This window comes from Rhinolophus sinicus, linkage group LG10, assembly GCF_036562045.2.
Source record: "Rhinolophus sinicus isolate RSC01 linkage group LG10, ASM3656204v1, whole genome shotgun sequence".
NCBI lineage: Eukaryota > Metazoa > Chordata > Mammalia > Chiroptera > Rhinolophidae > Rhinolophus > Rhinolophus sinicus.
Genome location: NC_133759.1, coordinates 79932229 through 79959666, shown reverse-complemented (window position 1 = coordinate 79959666; position 27438 = coordinate 79932229). Strand labels below are relative to the sequence as shown.

The window sequence follows — 27438 nt, the reverse complement described above, 5'->3', positions numbered from 1 at the left end:
GTTTCACCAAGACACACAGTTCTAGAATATAATATTGTTGCTCTTCTGGAACTTGTTATGCATAGGTTTTGCTGAGTTGTTTAATATATAAAAACCAAAAGTTTTATCTTAAAGATCTAGACTTTTGTGAAGAGGAGACAGTCTGTTTTAAATAGTTGAAATTTTATTCTCTTTTGACATAAAACTATGGAACACTCAGATAATCTATACCATGTTAGTATTCCTATAAGAGAAAACAGGTAAAACAATATTTAGAAAGCAGTAACAGTACTCTTATTACAAGCATTAGATGTTTTTAAAATGTTGATACTACTTTATAATTCATAACCTGTAATTGTTAAATGTATATGACAGATGTTAAAACCCCACATTTTGAGATAGTCTTTTACAATTAAAAACCCATATACCCAAATTTCCTGTAGGCTTCACAAACCAAAGAAGTAGATACAATGTTCAAGAGTCAAAGGATAAATAATATAAGTGCATATTAATTATATTACCTAAGTAACGCCATCATCTATTAATACAGTTATGGATTTATTTCAGAAATTCAATTGAATATATTATTGATGATGTAATTTTCCAGTTTTGGTAAAGTTATTAGAGTTCTTCACTTTCATAGAGTCCAGATTGAGCTGCCAGACGCTGAAACTCTCCTTCAGGATTAAAAGCTTGTTTCACATCCAGACCTTTTCCGTTAAGTGCTAAATATTTGCTGAAAGTTGGCCTAACACGTAACTGCTTAGGAGGTGGAAGAGTTTGGTTTGGACGGGCTGAAATAGATAAAATAAAAATTAATTCAGAAAATCTGTTCTAAACAAATGGATTGCACTAGGTATTCATTATCAGACAGGAACAGGAAAAAGAATCGTAACTGATTATGTGGAAAATCCCTCAGATTTTATACTATGCTGAGATTTGTGTTTCTTATTAATTATTCCTGGTTAAGGCATGTGTAACACTTGACGTGACATACCTGTAACATCTAATCTTGTGTTACATGTGGTCACTCCAGCTTCATTAACTGCAGATACAGTATACCACCCAGCATCTTTCTTGTTTACATCTTTTATCAGTAAAGTAATTCTTCCAGAATTATCATGATATAAGCTGAAAAGAAATAAAAAAAAGTATAGGAATTAATTTTCCTGTCAAAGTTTATTTATGATGCCTCTGGTTTACAGTCAGACTAATAAGAAAAAGAAGCATATGGAAATTCTGAGGCTATATCTAGACATTGCCAAATAGCTATTGGTTTTCTTGTATTAAATACCCCCCATAATCTTGTTTATATCATCGATTTCCTCGAGCCATCTTTGTTTATTGTTAGTACAAAGGTAAATCCTAGGCTACTTTATGCCTTTAATTTGTGATTAGTGGAATCTGGCTTAATGAAATTTATTATATTTCTATATATGTTTTAAATACGAGACAAAATGAGATCACAAATGCATGCCATTTATAATGCATTTCAAAGTATAACTGGATTCACCCACGTAAGCTAGAGTTAAGTCTAGAAATACTTATCCTACCTTATTCGATCAGTGTTGAATTGTACCATTTCATTATTTCTTTTCCAGAAAAGTTTTGGTGGAGGTACAGCTGAGATTTGGCATTCTAGCTTCACTGAGTCTCCCTCAAAAACTTTTTTGCTCTGTGGTTTATAGATAAACATTGGTGCTCTTCTATGTTCTTTAGCTACATATTAATAAAAAGATCAAGTATTTGAAATATTATAAAAAGATATTAAGTCAAACCAAAGTATTATGAATTTTGTATGTTGATATAAAAGTTTTTAAAAGTACTAATAACAGGATTGAAAGCTTTATGTTTTAGCTTTAGTTAAAATAATATGCAATACTATTGTATTATACCATTTAGGGTTCTAAAGCAGTAATGTAATGATGCATTGAATTTATAGTCATGTTTCATTCAAAGAATTTAAGTCATATTCTCATTTATCATGTCATCTATAGGGAGGCAGCATGAGTGGTTGAAAGAGTACCAGACAACTTGGATTCAAATTCTCTATTTGCCCTACTAGCCATGCTAAACTGGGGGAAAAAAACCAGTTTTATCTACTGTAAAATAATACAATACCCAAATAATAGTGACTGCTGTGCCTACCATAGAAAATTATTGTGAGGATTAATTGAGATAATGAAGAATCACTCTGTAAACCATAAAATATTATACAAATGTCAGTAAATATTATGTCTTTAGTTTTCTTCAAATACCTGAGGGAAAGGAGGAAATGGTGCTATAATACTATAACCCTAGCTTTTCTGAAGGAGAAATGAGAAGACCGGACAGATGACTGCCAATGTCTCTTCCAGCTCTAACATTATAGTATTTCTGGAGCTGTTGGCACAAAAAGGATTTGCCTAAAGCTTAATTACTTGAATTTTATTTTATTTTATTTCCAGATCACTAGTTTTCCCCTTAGACTTAAGAATAATCTTAAGATTTTTCCTTGATCTGGGTAGAATACAAACTCAAGAAAATTTTCCAACTCGGTCAAGCTTTTGTATAATAAACAGTGAATTATATAGAAAAGTATGTCTTATGCAACATACCATGGCTTAAACCATTATAAATGTGATATATTTAAAGCACTGAAATTATTTTAAAACAACATCAGTTTTATGAGAACTTCCTTACAAAGACAAATTTGAGATATGAATTTTGCCATACTTGTGTTCTAAAGCATACTTTTGCCATACTTGTTTTTCTTGTCATAATTAGAGACTAGTTTCCTAGTAAAGGGAACATAATCTAAGGCTAAAAGTTGACATTTATTCTTCAGTTTTAAACTATACATGATCATGACAATTCTGTGAAAATGTGAGTCAGATTGATTATTTTCGATTGTAGACCAGATAAATGATTAGACTAAAATTTGTGACTTTAAAGCCGTTTAAGTTACATCTAGAAATGCTTATACTACTTTATGTGGTCTGTCTGAAATTGTACCGTTTTTTAATTTCCTTTCCAGAAAAGCTTTGTTGGTAGATCTGTCATTCTAGTTTCACTGAGTTTCCCTCAAGAACACCGTTCTCCTCTGCACCCCACCATCGGTGGCTTTTACGTATAAACTGGTGTTCTACTGGGTTGTATAGTACAGACATTAGCTTTAACTATGAAGTCCTCTGGGATTTTCTTTTTTAATGCTTTCTTTTTTAATACTGCAGGATTAAAGATACTCTAGGATCTCTCTTGGAAGGCTTACCCAAGACATCCAGCTTTACAGTAAAGGTGGCTTCTCCTGCTCTATTCTTGGCAACACATACATAAGCCCCTGCATCTGAAGTTCTGACCACTTCAAAGATGAGTGAATGAAAACCCTTCTCAGACACTATCATTTTGTGCAAGTCATCTGATTGAACTGGTCTTCCATTTAGGTACCATGACACATCAGGCGCTGGCAGTCCGCTTACCTAGAAATGAAAATACAAGGAGATGACAGGATTTTAAATTATAGTATCACTGGAACCCATTTGTCTATTTATGAATTTTAACAATTCCAGTATCTGAGTGGGTTTGTGATTGAAAATGCAAAGCAAGAGCTTAAAAAGATATTGGCTTTCAATAATTTTGAACAAAACAATGGAAATGAAAACTCTTGAATTTAATATTTTCAGACTATCTCAAACCATATCTAGCTCTTTCATATAACCTTTAAGGTCTCTTAATTCCTATATTTAGAACATTATATTTATTAGGTGGTAAGCACTATTGTGAGTACCTTATACCTGTTTCTCAGTTAATCCTCAAACAATTGTAGGCGGTAGGTACATTTATTATGCTCATTTTACAGATGAGACAAAGCACAGAGGTTAAGTGACTTATCTAAGGTTCCATAGCTGAAAGGTGGCAGAGCCAGGATTCAAACCCAGGTAAGCTTGGCTCCAGAATTTGTTTTTATCCACTACACATACTGCTTCTCAAGCTGTGTAGCAAGCTATGAAGAGGAAGAGGACATTGTTCAAAACTTAGTATCCCATTGTTCATTTTCCTTTAATATTTTTAAACTCTTTTCTTACTTTGAAGTCCATTCTGCAGAATCTTCCTTCTTCAATTGACATGTTCTCTGGCACTTGAATGAAACGAGGCGGGTAATATTTCTCCTGGATTGCATCCTGATCATTCACACCTCCCCTTGAAGATGATCGACTTCTACAAAAATATTTTAGTAATCACTATGCAGAAAAGTTGTCATTGCCCTTCCTTTCACACAAATACAGGTTAGCCATCAAATTGGAAACCCCAGAGGCTATACTATTTGATCTGATAGTGTAGTAACAATGGAGAGAGGGCTTAGGGCTGCCTTTAGCTGTGGCATATTTGATAACTGTTAGAAGTGGTAGCAATTTTAAACATCTGGTACAAATTACACATCTGTGTTTCTTTTTTTACAGTGCCATGAATTGATGAAGAAACTGACCTATTAAAATGCAGAGTACCCCATGGACAATTCTTAATCACATGCAAAGATTGTATAATTAGAATTGGGTTTCTATTATCATGAGAAAGTTGTTTATTATGGAAATGTGGTCCTGGCTTATTTGACCTAAACATTTAAAAACACTTCTTCTAAGATAGTTCTAATAATTAACAGATAAAAATTGTGATCATCTCTGACATTAGAAAATTCACATTGTTTTTTATAAAAGGTATATAGGAAGCTTACAGGATTTATAAATATATTTTTAAGCTGAAAGCAGGTAGCAAAATATATATTTTTAAAATTAAATTTTTTTTTACCTTACTTGTGATGTAGGAACTTGCAACCGTGCATGTTCTGAATTGTGCTGCTTGGAATTAAAACAAAGTGATAATGTTAACATTCACATTTTAGCTTGAAATGAAGTTGAACTAAGTACGTGTAGTTGTAGTTGAAAGGAACATTTCTATGTTGGCTGCATTTGTATGGTCATGGTTAGTTCTATACATTTAGCTTTTAAGCATTTAAGATATAGTGCACTAACCTTCTAATAGTCCAGCAAGAAATGCCACAGACATGATTTACGAAAATTAGATAGACTTTGAATTGATAGTGGTTCATTTTTCAGATGACTATTTTGTGACAGAGGATATGTCCCTCCTGTGTATTTGAAATGGGAGGACATAGTACAGATTGTCCTTTAGTAAAACAGGAATAGACATGAAGTCACTTGCGTTGGCAGTAGGTAACGGAGTATGATGCCTGCTGCTCAAAAGTGGCACCAACAGCAGTAAACATATTAGACTGGAAAATACTTCTCTTTTTATAGCTCATGACACAAAATCCTGATGGACAACATAGAAGGTATGTGTAGGCCATGAAAAGGCTTTGAAAAACAACATTAATTACTTCCTGATTAATAAAGGTGTGTTTAAGCAGACATCTTTAGGATTTATATTTGAGCACCAGAAAATTATTTCTGTTTGAGAATAAAATCAGGAATTGATGAAAATTATAATAGAATTAATAAACTGATCAGATATTTAGTCCCTGTTTTGTGTATTTCACTGTGCTTGGCATAGTGGGATGCAAAGAAGTGGAAAATATATTCCCTACCCAAATACCTTAAAAACATCTCTATAATAACACAGCAATTCAGTACAAATAATTTATTTTTGGATGAATATGTTTAATGTATTTTGTCTTTTTAAAACAAAATTCTTAAAATTCCGTAACAATTTTTGGCTAGCCTTAAGGTTTTCTAAGCAAAATGTCGAAACAACAATTCAGTGATCAAACAAATCAACTAATTTTTTGGTAAAAAAATAAAAATCCAGTTAAACTGAAAATATCCAAATTAAGTTTTTTACTTTTTTCCTTAGTGGTGGTTTGAATATGTATATATTGTATTCATAGATGTGACACTTCAGTTATACATAGTTTGCTGACATTTTGTATTATTTAGGTAGAATGCTTGAAGTGTACAAAAAATGTAAGATTTTTCTTTCCTGATTTCATAATGATATATTTTGCTGCTATCCCTTTTCCTGTTACCATCACCTTCCTTTTAAAGTTTGTAAAGAATGAATGAGAAAAACAATATATCCTTGCCCTTGAAATCATAATTTATAAGTTAAGCCATCATCAATGTAACATTACTTTGAGTTACTTCTAATAGAGGTAGAATTGTGTCTTATTGCTGTAATCTCCTGTACCACCACAGTAGGTGTTCCATATAAATTAGTTGAATGAATGAATGTATGAACTGTTCAAGAGCCAAAAAGAGATTTAAATTCTGTTTTCAGTTTCTAGTTACTTGTTTTGTTAGACCCTGCTCCATCCTTCTTAGTAGTACTATGCTATTTAACAGAAACAAAAATCTTATTTTCAGCTACTTATACGTAGACGCTTGGTATTTTCAAATGCCCAGTTTCATCCCTTTGGCTCCCAGTTTCTTGTGGACCTTTGGGGCAGGAATGAAAGGTAGCTATAGAAGGAAGACACAGCAGTCACAGTTTAGTCTGCCCCTCGAACTGTACATTTCTATTCAGGGTTAAGTTTACTTGTTAAAATGAAGTTGGTCACGCACAAGCCTGTGAGATGGATGTTCACTTTATACTCTCCATAAAGTTAATCCCTTTTTGGAAAGGATGTTTTTGTTCATCTTGGAGCCATTTACTCACAAGCAGTTTTTTGTTTTTGTTTTGTTTTTTTTGGTTGGTTGATGGTTTTTAATAAGTGTTTGTGAATACAGGAATATGACAAAAGGAATTGGATGTTTCATTGTGCCATGAGTATATTTTAAAACATTGAAATGAGTTTATGGGAAAAGGTTCTAATTACTTTGGTTTAGAGTTTCAACTTCTGTCATACTGAAGACTTACAACTCATAAATTCTCTGTCCATGCAGATAATTGTAGAAAGTCCTAGGTTTAACTGACCCATGAATGTCCAGATGAAAAGTGACTCTTTAGCTTCCTGGTTTTTTGTCTTTGTGATATTTTCTTGTGCGGATATTAGAACCACCAGAAAAATGGGGTAAAATTGAAACTATATATATTTCAGCCCATCACGGCCTCTCCCATGGAAGTGATTGACTTTTGCTTCAAATGCTATTTATAAACATTTAGAAAAGAAGACTAAAAATCACACACACAAAAAACGCTCTGGTTAGATACAGATTGTTTTAATTTACCTGTGGTGAATTTTGTGCCTCACTGTCATTTTCAGCTTGAAACACAGCAGCTGCATTCTGTGGTCCTAGCAATCTGCGAGCCATCTTCTCCTCATATGTTAGCCGCTTTAACGATCGAAGTCATTAAGGAGACAGTAATGAGAGTTAATAAAAGTTATTTGTACAGCTTTATCTTAAAGCCATCAAAAATTCTACCAAAGAAGTATAATTCTGTCTATTGAATTATAGATAGATACTGTATTTTTAAGAAGACCTTTTCTTTTATTCAAAGCATTTCCTTCCATTTTAGTGCCACTTCCCACATCTGTAATACTTCCATTTTCTTTTTGCACCTAGGAAAGGCAGGTACAATCACCCTTAGATAAGGTTATCCCAAGTAAAGGGAGAGTCTTTCCCTTCCTCCTTGTGTGCTTGTCCTATTTGGCTCTGTCTTCGAATATAGTACTGCATGTCTTCACATTGAGAAATTACTTTCATTAAATGAACACTGAATATCTGACTTACTACTGGCTGAAAGCAGTGCAACAGGTATGTTACATGTATTTGGATTAAAGGCATATAGTACTGTTTCAAAGACAGATGACTCATACAATGTGCACAGTAAGTTACCAATTAAAAATTATAGCTGTTTGTTCATCAATAATATACACCAAAATACATGAAGAAGTCACATTGATAGTATTTCCTATTAGTTATTTAGTCATCAGATGTATTTTATGAGAAGGTAATGCCTAAAAGAAAATATTAAATCATTCAGATTGATTTTTCGTTTGCTTCATTTTGCTACTGAAAACCAAGAGGTGATTTTATTGTATAGTCATAGATCTCTGAGACAGAAAGAACTTTCTTACTCAGATTAGATTTTATAGTTTAATTGGCTTTAGTACAGAAGAGAGATCTTGCTCACTTGATTTCCATTATGAAGAAGGCTGTCCTTGCATTTTAGCTTTCTCTCCAAATCTTGAATCAGAGCTTCTTTTGATCCTTGTATTTCATGGTCAGGAGTACTTGGGGTGGGCTTAGCGTTTGCACTTTGGTATGGCTTAGCATTTACAGGTTGGCCAACTGAGGGTTGTTGACAGCTTTAAAAAGAAAAAAATATTTTTTTAAAAAAGACCTTTAGAGTAAGATATGTATGTAAAAGAGATCTGGCCTTGTTTTGTCAATTACTTTTAGCTTAGGTTGAATCTATAACTTAGTAGTACTAGTGTTACTAAAACCACCAATTTTCCTAATAACAGCCAAGAATGATTTTGTAAGAATGGTTACCAGCTTTTTTTTCTTTTGGTCTTGGCAAATGCAACTTAAGTGGCGGGAGGAACAATTTATATAAGATATAAGGAGGATGTCCTTCCTTGAAGATCTTCCCTAAGGAAGTAAGAGGAAGTCTAGTTACTGGCAGCTTGCTAGCTCTTCTAAGCTTACACCTGAATTTCAGAAGTTTGATTGCTAAGTGAATAATTAAGCAGTGGTATGCTGGAGGTGACTCATACGGGCTCAGGAGAGCTGATTTTTAGCATGTCTACGCAGCTTCCTATGATTTCATGTTGACAATTTGAAATTGGTGGTGGTGGGAGTATCTACACCAGGAAAATTGGTAAATACCACAAATCGCTCCTTCCTCCAGCTGACTGTTAAACATTTACCGGTATAACTGTTGGTATTTAGCGAATATTCTATTGCTTTGAATAGAGTTTACAGGCTTACATTGGTCTCTGGCTTTTCTGTTATTTTCCCGTTCCTATTAATTTCATATTCTGGAATATCCAAGTATGGCACTATATAACAGATAGCTTCTATAATAATGGCAGTTTCTTTAACATTGTTAATGTGATTTTTTTGGAGAAAGAATGATTAGAAGAGGAGGGAGAAAGAAATGTAAACTAAAAAAAGGGGGAAGGGTTGGAAAAAAAGGGAGCAAATTTGAACAGTAGTTGAAATCCTTATTTCAAGTTCTGGTCCTAAATTTTCTTCTGAGATGTTCCTGTCCCTTCCAGAGTTTCCCTGTTGATTCCAATAGAGGGGGGCAGGGGTCATATTTAGGGATTCCTGTATTATTAGATCTGTTAGGTAGCTCACAATTTTCACAGTGCTTTGTTCAGATTTCATAGTTTATTCGTTTAGGGCACTACAGGTGCTAGCTTATATCTGTTTAATGTGAGAAAACTGACCACTACCCTCAATATTTTACCATTATAATAAATGTTTTCCACTTATCCAGATGAAGCAACATTGGTCTGTTCTGTGACATGTTCCTGTTCAGATATTCTCAAGGATCATTAAAATAACTTGTAAGCTACGTGGAGATACTTCTCTGAATGCAGCCAGAGTTTTTATTTTTGTAGGCTTTGGAGACTTTGTTAGTATTCTCTAGATGGTAAACATACTGAGAAAAATGTCTTATTCCTCACCATAATATCATTTATATCCACTGACACAGCGCTCGGATATAGGTGATTCTGTCAGTTGGATGAATGTTTTTCACTGTATTCAAGATGCTCTGTATTCAAAGTTGATGATACACATTTCTCCTCCTTACATTTCAGATCTTCAGGATTGTCTATATTTTTAACTAAAGTATGATTTGTTCTGTTAAGTAAATAATCAAATGTTTAAATAAATAGTTTTTGTTTTGTTTTGTTCATTTGCTTGTTTTAAGAGTGAATTCCCAGCTCAAAGTGGTAAAATTCCTTTGGTCTTACAGATATTTTTCTCCAACTGTATGAAGTTATAGTAACTTTTAAAAAATTTATTGTAGCTAGCCTACCATCTTTGTAGAAGTCACACATTTCTTAAAGTGAACTAGCATTAAATACTTCTGTTTTCAGGCTGTCATAATATAATGTAATGTATCTGAGAAATCTTGAGGGATTATCAAAACCAAGACTGAGAATCACTGATGTATATGTAACCTCAGTCACTTTATTCACGTAATACACCCATTATTACCAGGTTAGATGGCTTAAGTTTTAGATCTTGATATCTACTCATATTTATAAACTAATATTATACTTGCACATTGCCGTATAGGTCTTTTTTTCCCTATCATTAATCACCCAAATCCCTAATTTTGTTACAGATCAGAAAACTGAATCACCGAGCAGGTAAGGTAAAGTTGCTGAATATCACACGCGAGGTTTTTGAAAGGAATAATTGGAATTAAAGAGTTCTCTCAATTTCCAATCTGTGGTTTGATCAACTGAATAGAACGTTTGCTTAAGGGTTTCCTACTGATGAAAAGCTAAATAAAGCTTTCAAACTTCTCTGGGTCAGAATCCAAGGGATTATTTTAGCAGACATGGCAAACTTAAGCCCTTCATAACAATTGAGGGAGTTGTGCACAAATGTTCAAAGGGCCAGAGCTTTCCACCCTGTGCAGCTGGGCACTGAGTGGGTATCAAGTGGCTGCGGGAAGATTAAAAGTGTTATCTGTGGTTGCTGAAAATAGAACAGCTAAAGCTAGATCTTTGATCTCTTGTTTGGGGACCTCCTATGTTTTATTTTTTCTTCATTTTTGCCTTCTTATTCTGTGCACAGAGCTAGGCATATGGTTGAGGTTCAGTAATATTTATTTGATGGCTTTATTTTCTGGACAGTAATTTGGAGTAGGATTGAAAGACTTGACTAAGAAAAATAGAAAGGTTATTTTAGATTTAAAAATGCTCATATAGGAAATTTGGAAATAATTGAAAGTTAGGTGGAAAAAGATCATCTGGGTAAAATGTGACCAAGGAAAATCTCCCTTGTGTGATAATGGGAATAATGGGAATTTGGAGAGAAGAGAGAGGGCTCTTAATTATTCAAGGAACTTTAAAAAATACTAGACCAAATCTATAAGAATGCCATTTTTGGCTGTCAGCCATTTCAAATGGTTCAACCTAATATTGATAGGATTCTAACAAATATTTTTGGCTTTCCTGGTTTTTATTAAAGATATTGAAAAAGTTTCTTTGCAAGTTGAATTGCTATAATTTAACTAGGTTTCCAGAGTTGTCACCAACAATAGGAATCTCTAGAAAAAAATTAGCCTCTAGAGAAGACGGAGAGAAATTAGCAAGAATTTCAGCAAATCTGTCAATAAGCCCGCAACAAACAAAACACATTCCATCGGACAATTTTTTTCAGATGTCTTTGATTTAATTCTCTGATGTTCTAGCCAGCTAGGGAACAGGAAAACTGATAGCCCTAACTTTGCATAAGCACAAAGTATTCAGTTCACGTTTTAAAAAAAGCACAACCACTGTGTCCTTCGTATCATGTTCTCCTAGGACAGTTTTAGGGCTGGGAAAAGAGTACATGCTTGCATAAGGCTGCAGGTATTCTTCCCTGTATTTAGATCAGCCTAACCAATTTGAAAAAGTGTGGTTTTAATTACCGAAGGAAACCTTAAGGTCATAAACCTTTATTCAAGCTTTTCTTCTGATCATAGTAAGGAAAATTCATACTAACATTAGTGTCTGAATCACAGAGTTTCTCTTTAGCCAAGTGGATGTTCAAGATCGGAGGGGAAAATGGATAGGAAAAAAAAGACTGAAAAATTTAATAGCCTCTGCTTATGTGAGAGGAAATCCTACCTGAAGATGAGCAGACAGGTGTTCTTCATCTCAGCTAAGCCCAGAACTAGAGCGATTAAATTTATAGCTTGAGGAACTTAGCTTAGAACTGGGGGAATAGTTCACAGTTCTTGGGTATGTTAGAAAAATTTTTTTGAAGATGGAAAATAATAGGTAAATAATTGTATGGATAATAGATGATTTGGGTTCAGCTTGGCCTGGACATTGGAGAATGGGTCAGATGACCTCTTATTTCCAGTACCCTGGTTCAGGTGTTCTAGGAGAATTATGGAATGAGACGTTGAGGTCATGTAGCCTTTTTAGATAGTTAAGAATGGACTACTATCACCCCCCACCCCATCCTCATTTACAAGCTCGCTATGTATGCAATACATACCCATATGTATGTATGTATGTAAAAAATTCACTTACTTGGAGTCCACAGTGGAAGGGATTTTACTGCTACTGTAATCAGGATGTGATGGTAATATGGAGCTGAGAAAGCTGGCTGGTGACTGGTTGTAGGTGGCTGTAACCCTTTGGCCTGGGTTGGAGCCTGGAAGCTGCTGGGGAGAAGCAGGAAAAGCAGAGGAGGACATGGTGATGTGAGAGCTCATTGTTGAGGAAGCAGAAAATCTTTCCTCTGTGCACTGGCGGGGCTGGATGATAATGGAAGACTGTTTGTTCTGGCTAGAGTAGCTGGAGGTTTCTGGTCCGGGAGGCTGCAGTCTGGAGCCATATGGATTTTGGGACTGGATGAAGTGTTTTGGCCGTTCGTAGTTAAACATGCTTAGCTGGTATATGGAAGATGAAGGCAGTTTATTACTACAGTGATTTGCTCCTGGAGGGGTGGGATCCTGAATTTGGGGCTGCAAGCCTGGAATTACAGAAAGTCCCAAGGAGTCAGAAGCAGCCTTGGTGTGCCCCTTGTGGAGATCCTGGGAATGCTGTGCTCCTGGCTTTGATGGAGTGGCCTTCTCTTGAAGAATATCGTTCCTTCAAAAGGAGAAAATGATTCAGTTACAATATTTGTGTAAAAACAGTACTGTTTATTTAACATCCTTCCGGACTTAATGCGCTTTTTTTGAGCTTATATGCTTTCAAGGTCATCTCAAGGAGGAACTTTCTTGGCTTCTATACTTCCCCTTTATCTTTTATTTTGAACAAATGACTTTTCCCTTGAGAATAAGAAAAAAGGATTCATTAGTGTTTGCTCTGGGTAATTCTTAAAGCATGCCCATGGGCTTCCAGATGCAGGAGTGCAAAGTTTGTGTTTGTCAAGTGGTTATTTATGAAAAGATATTCTGTGATGTTGCTCAGTGTGGTAATTTTATGGTCTCATGATCAGCTTTTTCCCAGAGGCTGCAGTTTCATTAAGCACAGAGATTCAATGATTTAAAATTACGTATTAGCAGTTAAATATATAACATGTCAGCTTCTATTCAGTTTGAATCCTTCCCATTGCTCATCAAAAGCAATGAACAGCTCTTGTGATATACCAGTGTCCTAATGACCTGTGATGAATGATGTCATGGTAAATCAAGGGGAGCAATATGCTGCTTTTGTAAACATTATTTTAATATCCATATTTATTCCTTCACCCTTACGCAATTTCACAGAGTGAACATCTGTAATTCACTGTTGTCAACTTTGAGTGGATTTTGTTCACCTTACAATTTACTGCTTGTTTTTCTTCCCTTGATTCCAAATTTGATCAGAGTACTAAACTCGACTGTCATTCAAGAGTGACTGTGGGTTTGTGTCTCTCTGTGTGTATATAATATATGTTACTGACTGCATTCCAGAGCCATTTGTAAATTTTTTCTGTTATTTTTTTAGATTATGCTATCTAGCTATTGGTCTTGATGTTCTCTTAATTATTTAGTTTTACTTTTTATTATTTTTACCTGTTTAATATGTATTTTAGACTAATTTTGAAATTATTTCAGCCCCTCTCTTATTTTCTCTTTTGAAACAGCAAACAGGTTGTACAGAAGGAAGTAAGGCAACAACTATGAAGCCAGCCTAGATGTGACCAAGAAAAGATGGGTGCCATTTCTCTTACTTTTCTCTGCATTGATTTACCTGACTTCCTACAGTAGATCCCCATTTTTCTTTAGATGAATCATATGTCACTAAAATCACCTTAAGCAATTATATATCCCTCTGTTTCTTCCATTAGTGTAGTAAATCTAAGCAGGACTGTATACAGACATTATACACAAAGACTAGCCCTATAAATTGTTGTAGTATTGATTCTGTCTTTATTCAAAATATCAGGTAATTTAGTCCAAAATACATTTAGTTTGTTTCACATAGAGATACTCAGAACCAACACTGAGATAATGATAAATGAAACTTTTAGTTAACAAAATTAGCCAGTGTTTGTCATTATTGAAACAAAATCTTATAATTATTTGATTTCCTATCTTGAAGAAAGTATCATTTTTAATGAAAAATTTCTAGACAACTGCATTCTATGGTTGTGCATGTAGTTTAAATGAAAACTAGCAGCTTTAGGAAAGAACAAAAATGCAACTAAATAGCCAAGAGAAAGATTCTATTGAAAAGAACACTTAAAAAGTCATGTAATACTTTAATTTCAAGTTTATGATCACAAGTACATTCAACTAGAGTGCATTTTAGTAATTAACTAAATTAGGCCTTTAAATTGTTGGGGAAAAACATCCAGAAGGAGGCTTTAAATAGTTCTTAAAAAAAGACTCTATTTCAAGGCCAGTCGTTCTATAGTTAATTTCATTCCATTAAGAATTAAATCTAGTTTGGTTCCTAAATTCCTTTTTGGGCAGGCAAATGATTCAGATTCATTTCAAATAGCAAGGAATAAACTGTTTAACAAATAGCTAGCAGATATTTTCCCCAAAGTCCCCTATTTTTCTTCACAGATATTTCTAGAATGTCAACTATCTTGTTCATTTTGGTATTGGCCTACATAGTTAAAATTTACTGTTATTTTTTAAAGTTCAATTAAAAATATATTCTTTGAAAAATTTTATTTTGTTTTATCTTACCAAATTTTATACAGATATTCACACAGGTAACTCTGAATGTCTTTTCTTCATGGTTATAATTACTGTTCAACAATTCAGTTCTAGATTAGATTCTAGTACATTACAGTATCATTTCCTTCTAAATAATGTTAAATAAATTTAAAGATTTCATAAATAAAATACTATTCGGTCTCCTATTTAAAAAATCTTAACATTTTCCCCCATCTCTATTGTAGCACAGACTTGCACACAAAACTGATTGAGGATGTTTTGAAGCTGTAGGATATCACCACAATTACAGACAGACCAAGTGTCCCCTTTCAAGGAAAAACGATGACTTAAAAAATAATAACACATAACTATCTTTTCTTCTATGTTTTCTATAATGCCTTCCAGTTTCAATGGAATGAATAGATCAGTTTCTCTTCCAATCTTTGTATAATACCATTATGATGTTGTGGCTTTCAAACTCTATCTGAAGATCACTTCTGTACACACTCCGCTGATTTGGACAAAAAACAAAACAAAAAAACTGTAGCAGGAATAAAGAAGGGACTTACCGGTAGTTCCAGAGGGTGCCAGCTGGGTTTAACTCACTGTTGAAGGGAAGGAAGAGGCATCCCCTTCCCTCACAGACTAATCTAGTGGCTCTGTGCTTAATATTATAGCACCACTGACTTTTACCGGCTGCCAAACAGTGACATCTGATGTGCTTGCCTGTCTACCTACCTATGCTGGCATGTCAAAGTAAGAGTCCACAATCTAAACAATATCTCAGATGTCTTAGTGATATTTAAGGAGTGGGATTACATGAGCTTCTCTTGCAGGCCTTTTTATTTTAGATGTGAATTTTAACTATGAGCTTTAACAAGCTCTTGGGGGAAGAGCAGTGAATTGGGAAATGGGAAAAGGTATAAAGAAAACTCAATTTCTTTTATCATGGTGGGGGCTTTGACGTCCCTGTTGAAGAAAGAAGGACTATGAATCCCTTCATATATTCTACGACTGGTGGTGTATCTCATAAGACTCCTCCAGGAATTAGACCAGTGATGGATGGGGTCCAAATTGATTTGTATTGGAGAGTTGTTCATCTGAAGGCTTTTTCCCCCCCTTGCTAAACATGAGTGGGGGTGGAGCAGGGATCAAGCAGATTGTTTCAGGAAAGGGGGTGTGGTCTGGCTAAAGGCAGGAGAGCTGGGTGATTGACGGTGGTGTGTCACTGGGAAGGTGGGAGGGTGTGGAAAAATACGATTTGATATCTTTGGCAAGTTTTCTGAATCTATATGGCATTATGCTGCCTTGACCTTGTAATTTTATTCTAAAAGTTTCCGAAACACTTAAACTACCAAACAAATAATCTATACCACTAGGATTCTGTGCTGTCAACTCTCCTTTATCTCCCTTCCTTCTAGCAGGTATACATTTTCCTTTGTCATTTTACCAAGGAGACCATCGTGATACTTAGGTTTCCATTTTTTGTGCAGGGAAGTAAATACTTAAACAGAGGAAGAAAATTTTAAGTCAACGAAAGAGATGGTGGAGAAGATTAGGTGGCATGAGGATCAGGCCAGTTGAGTGGAATTATCCCCTTTTAGTGGCTTCAGTTTTGGTGTGGTTCTATTGTTTAAAGCATATGTATTTATTTCCTTCCCTCATGAGTACTCTAGTCTTGATTTGGTTACTGTGTACATTAGGGCCCAACAAATAGATGTTTGAGCACATATGAGCCACATAAAATTCTTCACAGCTGACTATGTAGGTGTATCTTCCTTTGGTGTTCAGAGAAAGTTTGGTAATTGATGCCTGGGCATGCAGCCATTACTTAGTAGAAAAAGCACACTAGACTTGATGTGTAGGTGTTTGCCTAGAAAGTCTTATTTCAGGAATTTCCCAAAATATTTCTCCACATCTGCTGATAATTCAGATTCCATTGACAGGGAAGAAGTCTTTTAATCCAAATTAGAAGGACTTAAAATGTAAATGCAAATGACAATAAAAATAAGAGTAACCACGTATAGCACTCACTATGAATCAGGCACTATTCTGGGCACTTCAAATGTGGTGTATGTCACGGATATTTGATTTCTTTCTGAGAGGTTTTGATTGGGGCAAGGGGGAGGAGACACTAGAGTCAGGTCTCTTAGTACCTAAAAGTTTGAGATATTCCCTACCAGCCAAATAGGGAAGACGCCCAGGATAAACTGTCAAATTTTACTCTTTAATCCTTTAAGGTTTGCCTCTTCTTTTCCCTAGGCCTTTGTAAGATATAACATTGGTTACAGTGTAGTAGTTCCATGGTATATCTAGGCTAAGGTTCTCATTGCAATGGGGGGTCAGGAAGTGATTTGGGAAAGGTAAGGAAGGTCCTCTTTGATGACTCCATTTGCAGACCATTAAATATAGGGGCTATACTTAGTAATCCATTATGAGTCTGTTTTTCTACTTTTTAATGTTTGGTTTGCTTTGTTGAATGTTGTTTTCTCACAAATGTGAATGGCTTATTTGAGAAAAATCATCCTAAACCTGAAAGAATCATTGAGATGTCAAATGGGTGAACCATGTTCCAACCTGCCTCCAAAGACAACTTTTTCCTGGTGCTTTCTCTAAATTATCAGTAAGAGCCTCTGGCAAGTCATTCTAATGCCCTAGAAAATGTAGGTAATTTCCTACTATCTCACTGAAACATTTCCTGCTGCATTTTAAGGGAATTCCTTTTTGTCCCATCATCAGTGGAAGGGTAGCTGTTTAACTGTCACTCATTCATTCCCTCTTCATTTATAGCCCTTGTTTTTTAAAATGTGAAGTATATATGCTATTGTAAAAAGGGTGCTGTGAGCTTCTTCTAAAGTCAGATGTGTGCGATGAAGGTAATTTCTGCTATATCAACTGAGAAGGGAAATGTCCCATTGAAGATGAAAGGACTAAAGAGTGAAGAACATTTTATTTTCAGGTTATGCTTAATGCACTGTGATTGCTGAAGTTCTGCATAGACATATAGTGAAAGGGAATCCCACTGTAGCACTTGTAATTTGAAATATCCATTCTAGCACTGACTCATAGTCTTCTCAAGCAAGAAATAATAATGGGTCTTCACTGGGTTTGGAGTCGAACGGTAAAAATGGTAGCATTAATTTGGTTAAGTTCCACAACTTTCTAGACACATTGATCTTTTTATTTTGGAGACTTGAGTCTTAGTGCCCACTGTACATACTTACTGTGTAATCTTAGACAGGTTGCTTAAACTCTCTGAGCTTTAATAATTAACCGAAAAACAAAGATAGCATCTCTTGTACTAACCTAAATCAGAGGGTTGCTGAGCGACTCAAATGAAACAGGAAATCATAATGGACTATTATGTGGCATAGTATGTCTCCTCAGTTAGGTTAACTTTTTTCCTGAGGAAGGGACTGTTTATTATTTATCTTGCCTAGTGCAGTGTAACTCATGGTAGACATTCCATAAAATCTTGTTAGCTTTTATGGAAATTTACCGTAATTTTCCCCCATAGAAGGTTTTATTAATGAAAAAGGTGGTAATCTCCTATGAAAGATATTATAAATTCAAAGTCTTTTTAAGTCTTAAAGGCTTACTGCTAAACACAGGTACTCATGGAGAAAAGTTTTAGATAATCAGTATTGGCCATCTTCCCAAGGCAAGTCCAGTAGAGAAACTGACAAACACATAGAATGTGCTTAATAAATGTTGAATAACTTGCAGTCTTATCTATTGTTCCACACTCCCGTTCTTCCTTGACCCCACGAGGAAACTTTATTTATAGGGGTAGCTACTGCTAAGGCAATTAGAGATCCCAGAAGCTAAAGGGGTTCCAGGAGACCAACCGAGAAATCACTGTTATTAGAGATAAACTGGTCCTGCTTAAAAAAAAAAAAAAATGCAGTGAAGTAATAGCTACTATCTATTGATTTCTATGACTACTATGTATGTCACATACATTGTTCCAGGTCTGTTGATCTTCAGGTCCAAACTCTTGCCCTCACTGTCTTCATTGCAAGAAATACTTGGAGAATTATCTATCCCAAGGTCAAGGAAGCATGAGGAACTAGCACTCAACGATATGAGCCAATCACCTACATTTTTTAGTCATTTGTAGAATGAGGAACTTCACATAGATGACCTCTGATTCCGTCTGTCTCTAACATGATATATTTCTCTCACTTAATAAACCCAAATATTACTCAAGAAATCTCTTCTTAAAAGAGATTCCAATATCTTTATTTTGTAATTAACAGAGGTTACACTTAGTTCTAGGTAGCTAGTCAAGAATGCTGATTTATTAAGTTATATTAAATGTGTATAACCTAAATTTAACCTAAAGGTAACTTTAGGCTGGTAAAATATTGAGTGGACTATGTTATTAAATACTGTTAAAACAATTTTTATATGACTTTTAGATTTTTTTAAAATCAATATTTTAGTTTGAGATTTGTGTTTAGGGAGTGAGGCTCGTGGTGCGTTGTATTGTTTTAAACATAGCCTGGTTGGCAGATTTACTTACTGAATTGCCTTTCCATTTATACATTTGTCCTCTGAATGCAAGGATAATTCTAAGACTGATCATGAAGAAACCTTTATCACAAAATGTTTTACATATTTATATTGAGATAGGACACTGAATTCTATTTTGGAAAAAGATTCCACTTCTTAAAAATCTTGTGCCATTTTGAGCATTGTTAATTTTTTTTTCTTCAGTAAATCCCTGTAATAAACCCTTAAATATGACTCTAAGCACCCGACTTACTGTTTCATCCTTGGTGAAATGCATGTAGGAGAACAAGAGAGAAATGACAGTTAATGTGATTCAGTTCAGAATGCAGGCTCCCTGAGGGCAGGAGACTTGTCAGGTTCACTATTCTATCTGCAGAACCAAGAATAGTTGTTGCATGAGTGAATGTTAGGTCTGTCTGCCCTTACCATTGTGGTTGTAGCCCAGAGGAATTTTCATTGATAGGGTAGAAATCCTCTTTTGGAATCTGGATCTCACGTTCAGTATGATTGGCTGGTTCAGGAATAGTTGGTTTGAGGTTTATTAGGGTGTTGTCTGGATTTTTGTCTTTTGTGTAGCTGTCACTGCTCCAGGGAAAGGAAGCTATTTTTGGAGAAAATTTCCTCTTGGGGAACTTCGGTGAACTCTCTGATTTCTCCATTTCTTTTCCTTCTGAAAAATACAATTAGTCACCAGTTCAGATAGAAACAGACACTCTTCCTCTTGGCTCAGGTTGAATTGGATGGAGCAGGGAGCTAGATCATGAAGAGTAATTACCTGGGGAAACTAAGAGTCTTGCTGTGGAGACTACAGTCCCGGCCTCATTTTTTGCAACGCACTTGAATTCCCCAGAGTCTTCAGGAAATGCTTCTGTGATAATCAAGGTGCAGACTTCCTCTGTAAAGGGAAGAGATTCAACATGACTAGAATATTTGGTGCCCTGAATTAGCAAACAAATAGTGTGGGAGGATGTCAGGGAGTGTTAGGTACTGGGAATAAATAGAGTATTCCTGAGATTTAAAAACAACAACATCTGATTAGATTTTTTGTCTTTGAATAGGCTTATGAAGATAAATCTTAAAAATACATCTTAAAACAACCAGCATGATCCCTATCACCTGCCTCTCAGACACGTTTTCTGTACTAGACTGAGTTCCTTGAAAACAGGAATCACACTTTATTCCTTCACTTCTAGATTTCTGTAGCATTAGTGCTTAGCATAAAGGTCCCATAGAAAGATTTTCTGAACTGACCTAAAAATGATCATTGCCATGGTAGTTAGACTTAATGTTAATACAGTGATGGGCTCTGTGTGATGGGCACCATACCTATTTCTTAGACCATCAGCAATTTGATGTTAGGTCACCTCTGTGTACAGCTCAAGAGGCACAAATACTATGCCAGGTGGAGTGCATGGAAGAATGCATGCTCGATGAGGGCAGGGGCTATGGGCAATAATGGAACCTGGCCTTAGTCTGTCCTCAGTAAATGCATGTTAAGTGAATGAATAGATAAATGCACTTAATAACACATTTTTTGTGGGAAATGAGTAAACTCGTCATATCGCCTCTAGTTGGAACCGGCAAAAATTTTGCAAAGTAAATAAATAGAGACCTCTTTTTAAACTAAAACACTGAAAGTTTCATAGAAAAATATCAAATAGATCGAAAGATATGAATACTTTACGGAAAGTCTAATTTTGGCGAGAAAATGTCAAAAAAGCCCTGCGTTACGACACGATTTGGCGGGAAAATGCCCGCTTACAAAGTGTTAAAGATCCCAGTTATCTTGTTTCTTGTGTGTGTTCAAGAGTTGGCATAGAGTAGCTCCAAAATGTTCATGAAGGCAAAAGTGATTTAGGAGACAAAGTCTTCTGATGCTAATTTTGATTTGATCATTTATTATCAAAACATTGAAAAATTCTGCTTACCAGGAATGGATGATAAACAAGCTTCTGAAAGAGAAAACAAGAGAACAGAGAATTTAAATCATGACAATCAGTTTAGTTGGGAGAAGGGGCCATGTGTATATGAGAAATAACTTGAAGCAAATACAAGGTTGACTGTAATCTGGAGTCACAGACCATAAATTCTGTAGAAACTCACAAAAGGAGCATAAAGGAACAAACACTGGGCAGGGTGCTAGAAGAACTGTATTTTAGTCCTGTTCTGCCACTACATTGCTCTGTGACTTTGAAAATTACTTTCCTTCTCTGGGCCTTTGTTCTTCATCTCTGAGATAATGTCTCTTCTCTGAGTGTGAACCATTACTGAAACACTAATCCTGAGGCAGCCTCTTTATCCCAAAAGAATCCTTTTCTTTTAATCTCTCTAATTAAAGTTGAATATTGCATTATAAAAATACTGTAGTAGTACTGTAGAAAAATTCACTAAAGGTGAATAATAATTGTTTCTGGGTAGTGAGAATATAGGTAATTTTAAATTTCTTTTTTATGTTATATATTTTTGAGATTTATTATAATTTGTATTACTGAGTTGCACAAAATGCAGTAAATGTTATGTTAAAAAGAAATATATTGCATAATGGAGATGTTTCTTCTTTAATGTGATGTGGAAATGTTCAGTTGTTTTGAATTCATATTTAAATGAATATATTTTCTTTACTTGGTGCCATACCTATCTTGGGCTTGAACTCTGCCTTCAGCATTTACTAGCTTTGTGACCTTGGGCAAGACATTTAAAGTTTCTGATTTTAGTTTTATTACTTATAAAATGAAGATAATAACACATACCTCAAAATATTGATGTGAGGATTAAATGAGAAATGATTTATAAAGTGTAAACTCAGTGTTTAGCATAAGAGATATCATATTTTTTACCCTTTCCTAAATTAGTTACTCGGTGGGACACACACAATAAAGTATTTAGAATGTTATGCATCAGTTTTCATTTGTTTTACTCTTTAAAAAATATATTCTCACATTTTTTTCTTGTTTGTATGCCAAGAACTCATTAGGATAGTTAAGATTAGTTTATGAAAATAGCCAGTCTTTTCACAGATATCAAAATTATTGTTTCATGAAAACAAAACAGCTGTCTTTAGTTTTTTTGTTGAGGAATCATTTGGATTTGAAATAACAATTAACAATACGAATATCTGAGTCTGGAACAAATCATCTGTTAAACTTTAAAACATGAATTATTAATAAATTTCAAAGTTAATTAGAATAAAAAGCAAATTGAGAAGTTTATCACGATACTTTTCCTCAGAATCCGGAAGTCCTCTGAGTCGGCTATCTGTTCTTTTTCTCTGTACCAGTGAACTTCAACTGTGGCTGTGGCCTGGACTCGGCATTCAAACACGACAAATTGACCTCTGGTTGTAGAGATGTCTTGAAGATGCTGAAGAACAAACAATTCACAGAATGGGAGAAACTGTTTCATGTACAATAATTTCGGACAAAAATTGAAGTAAGTGTGCAAGGTTTTTTATAATTATTGACTCACTGTATCTTAATCAAAACAAGGAGTTGCTGGGCATTTTTTTGTGCTTTATAGTGTGCTCTACAGTCAGGTATAAGTTATTTTTATCTTAATTTCATAGAGTTGTGTTTATGAGAAAGTTATTCACTCCTCCAAGAGCCATTTATCAAAATAGAAAACAGATTAGTTGAAAAATCTTCACTTTATTGTATTATTTTGTTGAGTACCTATATAGTCACAGATTTAATCTTTATTTTTGGTCAAGTAGCATGTGTAGTCTTGTAATTTGTTAAGGATTCTGAATCATGACTTAGAGGACTTTGGCCTCTCAACTCTGTCACCAGCTGGTTGAAGCTGATTATAGGACTTTTAACCCCTGTGGAACTCTGGCTTTGTACCTGTGAAATAGGGCTACCAAAATGCTCAGCCCACCTGGAGGGTTTGAGGCTCATTTCAGATAAATAATCTGAAAACTTTCTTTAAAGAATGAAGAGTTACATTGATACATAGAAAGTGTTTATTAACAATAACTAGTTTAGTCTCACAATGTGTACGTGAGCATTTGTGGTAAATTTTCTTCTTAAATCCTCATTTCCCCCCTGTCCTATTCCCAGCCCCAGGGCCCTCTAGAATCTAGAATTAACATTTCAGGTTATAAGTTGGCCCTGAGACCAGAGAGGGAATATCGGAGGTCCTTCTATCAGGTGAGAACTGGTTGAGACATAATGACCACCAGCCTAGGGCTGCATATCACAGGAAGGAATTCAGTAGGAGGGGACACTCGTGAGGTAATGGTATATGTGCCTGACAGTGTCTGTTGAAAGCAAGCTTCCAGCACTGATAGAAGTACTCCTTACTTTTAATGACATTGCTTCCTATGTCTCCCATTCTGTATCGGGTACAGGCTTAGTCCCTGCCCTGCTTCTCATATTTGGGTCAGCAATGGGCAGTGATTCCAGTTCTGTCAGGTTGGGAAATTGGTGGTGGTGTTGGGGGAGGGGGGGGCGGTTCGGGAGGGGGGGAATGAGCGAGCAGCGGTCAGAGAGCTCAGAGGATTTTCACCCTTAGTTTGGTTAAAGCCGATTGAATCCTGCTGTTTGCCGATGGGTGATAAAACAGCTTTCTCATTCCTGGTCTCTGAGTGTGACCAAAGCAGGAAATAGATATTGCTTTGCTCATTGCCTTCTTCAGAAGGGCATCTTGTAGCTCGTTGGGAGAATCTGATAAAACTTGAGGTCAGGCAAGAGCATAATCTGCTTGGAGAGGACAGTCTGAGCACTGCACTGCAGAACTGGAGGATTGACACAGAGCGAAAGTCTAAAGAGCATAGGATAAATCAGTCTGTGACAGGGGTTGCTCTGTGACAAAAACTCAGTTTTCTCCTTTACAAAATTATAAGCTCTGAGGTCCTTTCTAGTTTCCCCTTTCTTCCTCTTTATCCTTTCGATATGCCTGTAATGGATCTGTCAAATGCAAACTCCATCATGCAGTATGGATAGGTTACCTTGGTAAACACAGGGGCTGCAACACAAGTGGGTCCTGACAGGCTGCTGCAGGGACTCTGCATCTGGTTTAGGAAATAGAAGAGCTACTATAATCTGTATTGTCAAGGCCCTGAAACCTCGGTGCACCGTGGCCATGAACTAACTGGATCAGTTTCAGCTGCTACCAACCACACCCTGTTTCCATTTTGAAAAGAAAGATGCTTCTAATTTAAATGTCAGTTTGGATGTCTGCTCCAATGCCACCTTTTTTACTCTCCCCTCTAGCATTCCATCAGCTGAGATGGTGAAATAGAACACTGGGAAATTACAGTTGAGAAATGGGATTGTATATTAAAAGTTTCTAAATTTTACTGACTAGATTTCCCCCCCCCCATACAGTTGCTCTTGTATCTTTTTGGTTTTTGAAAAAGCATACCCCTCTCCCCCCTCCTTTTTAAATAGGGAACTAATTCCTTGCATAGTTGAAATACTCTGTTATGGGACTGAGCTCCTAGAAACAACTGTCCCCTTTGGACTGGCACACAGACAAATGGCAAACCCACAGAACTACCATGGAGTTATTTCTGAGACCCATGGCTTTTTTTGTTATTCTTCCTGAGGTCATGCAGCTGGAGACTCTCCTCATGTATACTACTTTTCAAGAAAGTTGCATTAATCAATGCAACTTCTCCTCTGGGCCTGTGCCTCCATTACTGGGACCCCTCAGAAGGCTTTTAAAGCCAAACCTACCCTCTGGGGGTCAATACACAATGGTTGAACTAAGGTAGAATAACTTGATCTGATGTTGGAGGTTTCATTAACGGGGGAATTGATGGTTAGCGAAACTCTGGCGGTTTTCTTCTTTATCCTGTGGGGGAAACAAAACCAAACACAATCCAGTGAAAGAAAGATTAGAGGCAGCTTTGATTGAAATGCCTAACTGTGTACATTTGAATGTATCACAATTGTTTACCTATAATCCTATTTTTCTTGTGATTTGCATAATTTCAGCTTTCTTTCTTTTTGACCAATTATTAGTAGATTATGTCTCCTAATAGTTTCACTTCAAACTTCCTTTGTCTTTCATAATCAGTGGGCTTTTACTAAACACTTACGTTGTGCATAAGAAGTCACTTATAAAAATAATCACTTTAAAGTTTGGGAATATTTTTGGTGCATTTTTTAAAAGTAGAATTTCCCCTATATTCATATACAACAAATGCACATTGACATGCACATTTTGTACTTACTCTGACATTTTTGTAGCATATTCCAAATCCTGAAGAAAATGTTTTCTTCCCTGGGTATCTAGAAAGGGAAAAAAGACATTTTTGTCTACATTTCACTGGAATTCAGTAAAATTTAGTTCAAGTATTCAAACCAGGACCAGCAAACTAGTTAGTTATAGACAGCAGGTCAACCCAGAACATATGAATTCTTGACTAAGATGGAACTACTTTAATATTCTCAGTTTAAAAACTCCAGATGTTTACCTTTACAGATCAATAGCACTTGCGCCCAGCAGGGGCACTCAGTCATTTCCCAAAAACATCATTTCAGAGGGCATCATTAGAGGGCATATATTCAGAGGGCAAGACCCCAGAAGCAAAATAAAGGAGTTTGCAGTTAGCTGACAAAGTGGCAATATATGAAAAGCTTAGTAGTGCAAAGATGTGTAATAATAATATAGGTACCTTCTGAAGTAATGCCATAAGACATCAGAAACTTTAATGTCATAAGATATTAAGTAGTGTCAGGTATGTAACAAGACAGCACATTGTCACCCACAGGCTGTTAGGAGCAAGTGTTAGGATTTCAGAGGAGACAGAAGCTTGAGTGGCTCAGGAAAGCTTCCTGCTCAGCGTGGACCTTCAACTGAACTTTGACAAATGTTAAAATTGAAAAGCATGAGGTGTGTGTGTGTGTGCATGTGAGTTGGAGATGGGCATTAGAGATGGGATGAATAGTGGTGGGGGATGGATAGAAAAAGGAACTAACATTTATGGAACACTAAACTGTGTGCCAGAGATGTGCTTATCCCTTTATCTCATATGTGGGGAAAGCATTCCATAACCATTCAGTGGTGTGGAATGCTCGGGTTAGATTGCCTGGATTTATACCATTTGTTAGGTATATTAGGTATCCCTCTAAGCCTCGGTTTCTTGATTTGCAAAATAGGTACAATAATAGTGTTTATTTCCAGAGTTGTTTGGAGGATTAAATGAGATAGCCCACCAAAGCACTTAAAACTCATACTGTGCCACATATCAAGCGCTCAATAACTATTAGCTACTATTATTGTTGTGATAGTGGTTGTTATATGTAGATCCAGGTGAAGTTCCACCTTTCCTCAGACGTTTCTAATCTAGCTCTCCTTGATTTTCTTCCCTTGTGAACTTATAACCTCTCTAATACACTTTTGTTTTTAGCTGCCGTGTTTCCCCGAAAATAAGACCTAGCTGGACAATCAGCTCTAACGCGTCTTTTGGAGCAAAAATTAATATAAGACCTGGTCTTATTTTATAATACAAGACCAGGTCTGTAGTATAATATAATATGATATGATATGATATGATATGATATGATATGATATGATATGATATGATATAATATAATATGTAATATAATACCGGGTCTTATATTAATGTTTGCTCCAAAAGATGCATGAGAGCTGATTGTCTGGCTAGTCTCATTTTCGGGGAAACAGGGTGTTTACCATTGTGTACTTTCATTTGGAAGCTCCTTAAGATCAGGGATCTTTCCATCTGTCTCCCATCCGCAAAATATGTAGCCCAGTGTCAAACACATAGTAGGTGTGGAGTTGATTAATTTTATAGATTGTTGCATAGGGAGAGGCTATTAATAGTTGTGCTAGAGGGTATGTGTTGCTTTGCGCTGTTTCCCTCAACTCCATCCCGCAAATAAAAGTAATTGATAAAAGAAAGATTCCTCCTCTTCTGACCTCGCCAGTAAGTCCTAACACCATACCGGTCATCTTGGGTGAAGTTAACCAGTTACAGAACTGCAGACCAAGAGAAGATATGGGAAATCTTCTTGTCTAACATCTTCAGACAATAAAACAATAAGGGTCAGAGAGATTGTATTATTTGTTCAAGGTTATGCAATCTGTTGGTAAGAGTCAGGATTATAATCCAAATCTCCTGACTTCTAGTACAATCCATAAAGGCCTCTAGCAAATGGACTATAGTGCTATCTGGTATCTGTAATACCAGATAAATTTAAAATTTAATAATTAAAAAAATTAGTCTGAGTAGTTGAGACTGGTGTTTTTTTTTCTTTTCTT

The 27438-nt window shown here is 35.7% G+C and overlaps 2 protein-coding genes across 15 annotated transcripts in view; one reads left to right on the top strand and one right to left on the bottom strand.

Moving 5' to 3' along the window:
* Window positions 1–27438, top strand: part of KLHL3 (kelch like family member 3) — a 260598-nt gene that overhangs the window by 1289 nt on the left and 231871 nt on the right. For 10 of the 13 annotated variants that reach the window (XM_074313568.1, XM_074313573.1, XM_074313557.1 and 7 more), the window contains exons 1-2: window positions 15317–15450; window positions 22487–22638. In XM_074313568.1, the coding sequence (XP_074169669.1) occupies window positions 22610–22638 (29 nt within the window). In that variant the 5' untranslated portion in view covers window positions 15317–15450; window positions 22487–22609. Of the gene's footprint in view, window positions 1–3262; window positions 3402–15316; window positions 15451–22486; window positions 22639–27438 lie in introns of those variants that run through there. The other 3 variants (XM_074313559.1, XM_074313563.1, XM_074313558.1) reach the window with 2 other exon arrangements.
* Window positions 144–15390, bottom strand: MYOT (myotilin). 2 transcript variants are annotated; one of them, XM_019740232.2, is made up of 10 exons: window positions 15264–15390; window positions 12125–12688; window positions 8047–8221; window positions 7140–7244; window positions 4765–4814; window positions 4044–4176; window positions 3230–3437; window positions 1533–1698; window positions 977–1110; window positions 144–773 (listed from the first exon to the last, which is right to left on the bottom strand). In XM_019740232.2, exons 2-10 carry the CDS (start codon window positions 12478–12480, stop codon window positions 601–603), a joined length of 1500 nt encoding a protein of 499 aa, XP_019595791.2. In that variant the 5' UTR covers window positions 12481–12688; window positions 15264–15390; the 3' UTR covers window positions 144–600. The 2 variants fall into 2 exon arrangements, with proteins under 2 accessions (XP_019595791.2, XP_019595792.2); XM_019740233.2 differs by having other exon boundaries at window positions 4765–4811.

Excerpts from the sequence above, each read along its gene's own strand:
- MYOT (XM_019740232.2), bottom strand. The coding sequence starts at position 12,480 with ATGTTTAACTACGAACGGCCAAAACACTTCATCCAGTCCCAAAATCCA. Across the intron at positions 4,815-7,139 it reads AGGCACAAAATTCACCACAG|CAGCACAATTCAGAACATGC; the intron begins GTAAATTAAAAC and ends TTTAATTCCAAG. Across the intron at positions 774-976 it reads CACAAGATTAGATGTTACAG|CCCGTCCAAACCAAACTCTT; the intron begins GTATGTCACGTC and ends TATCTATTTCAG.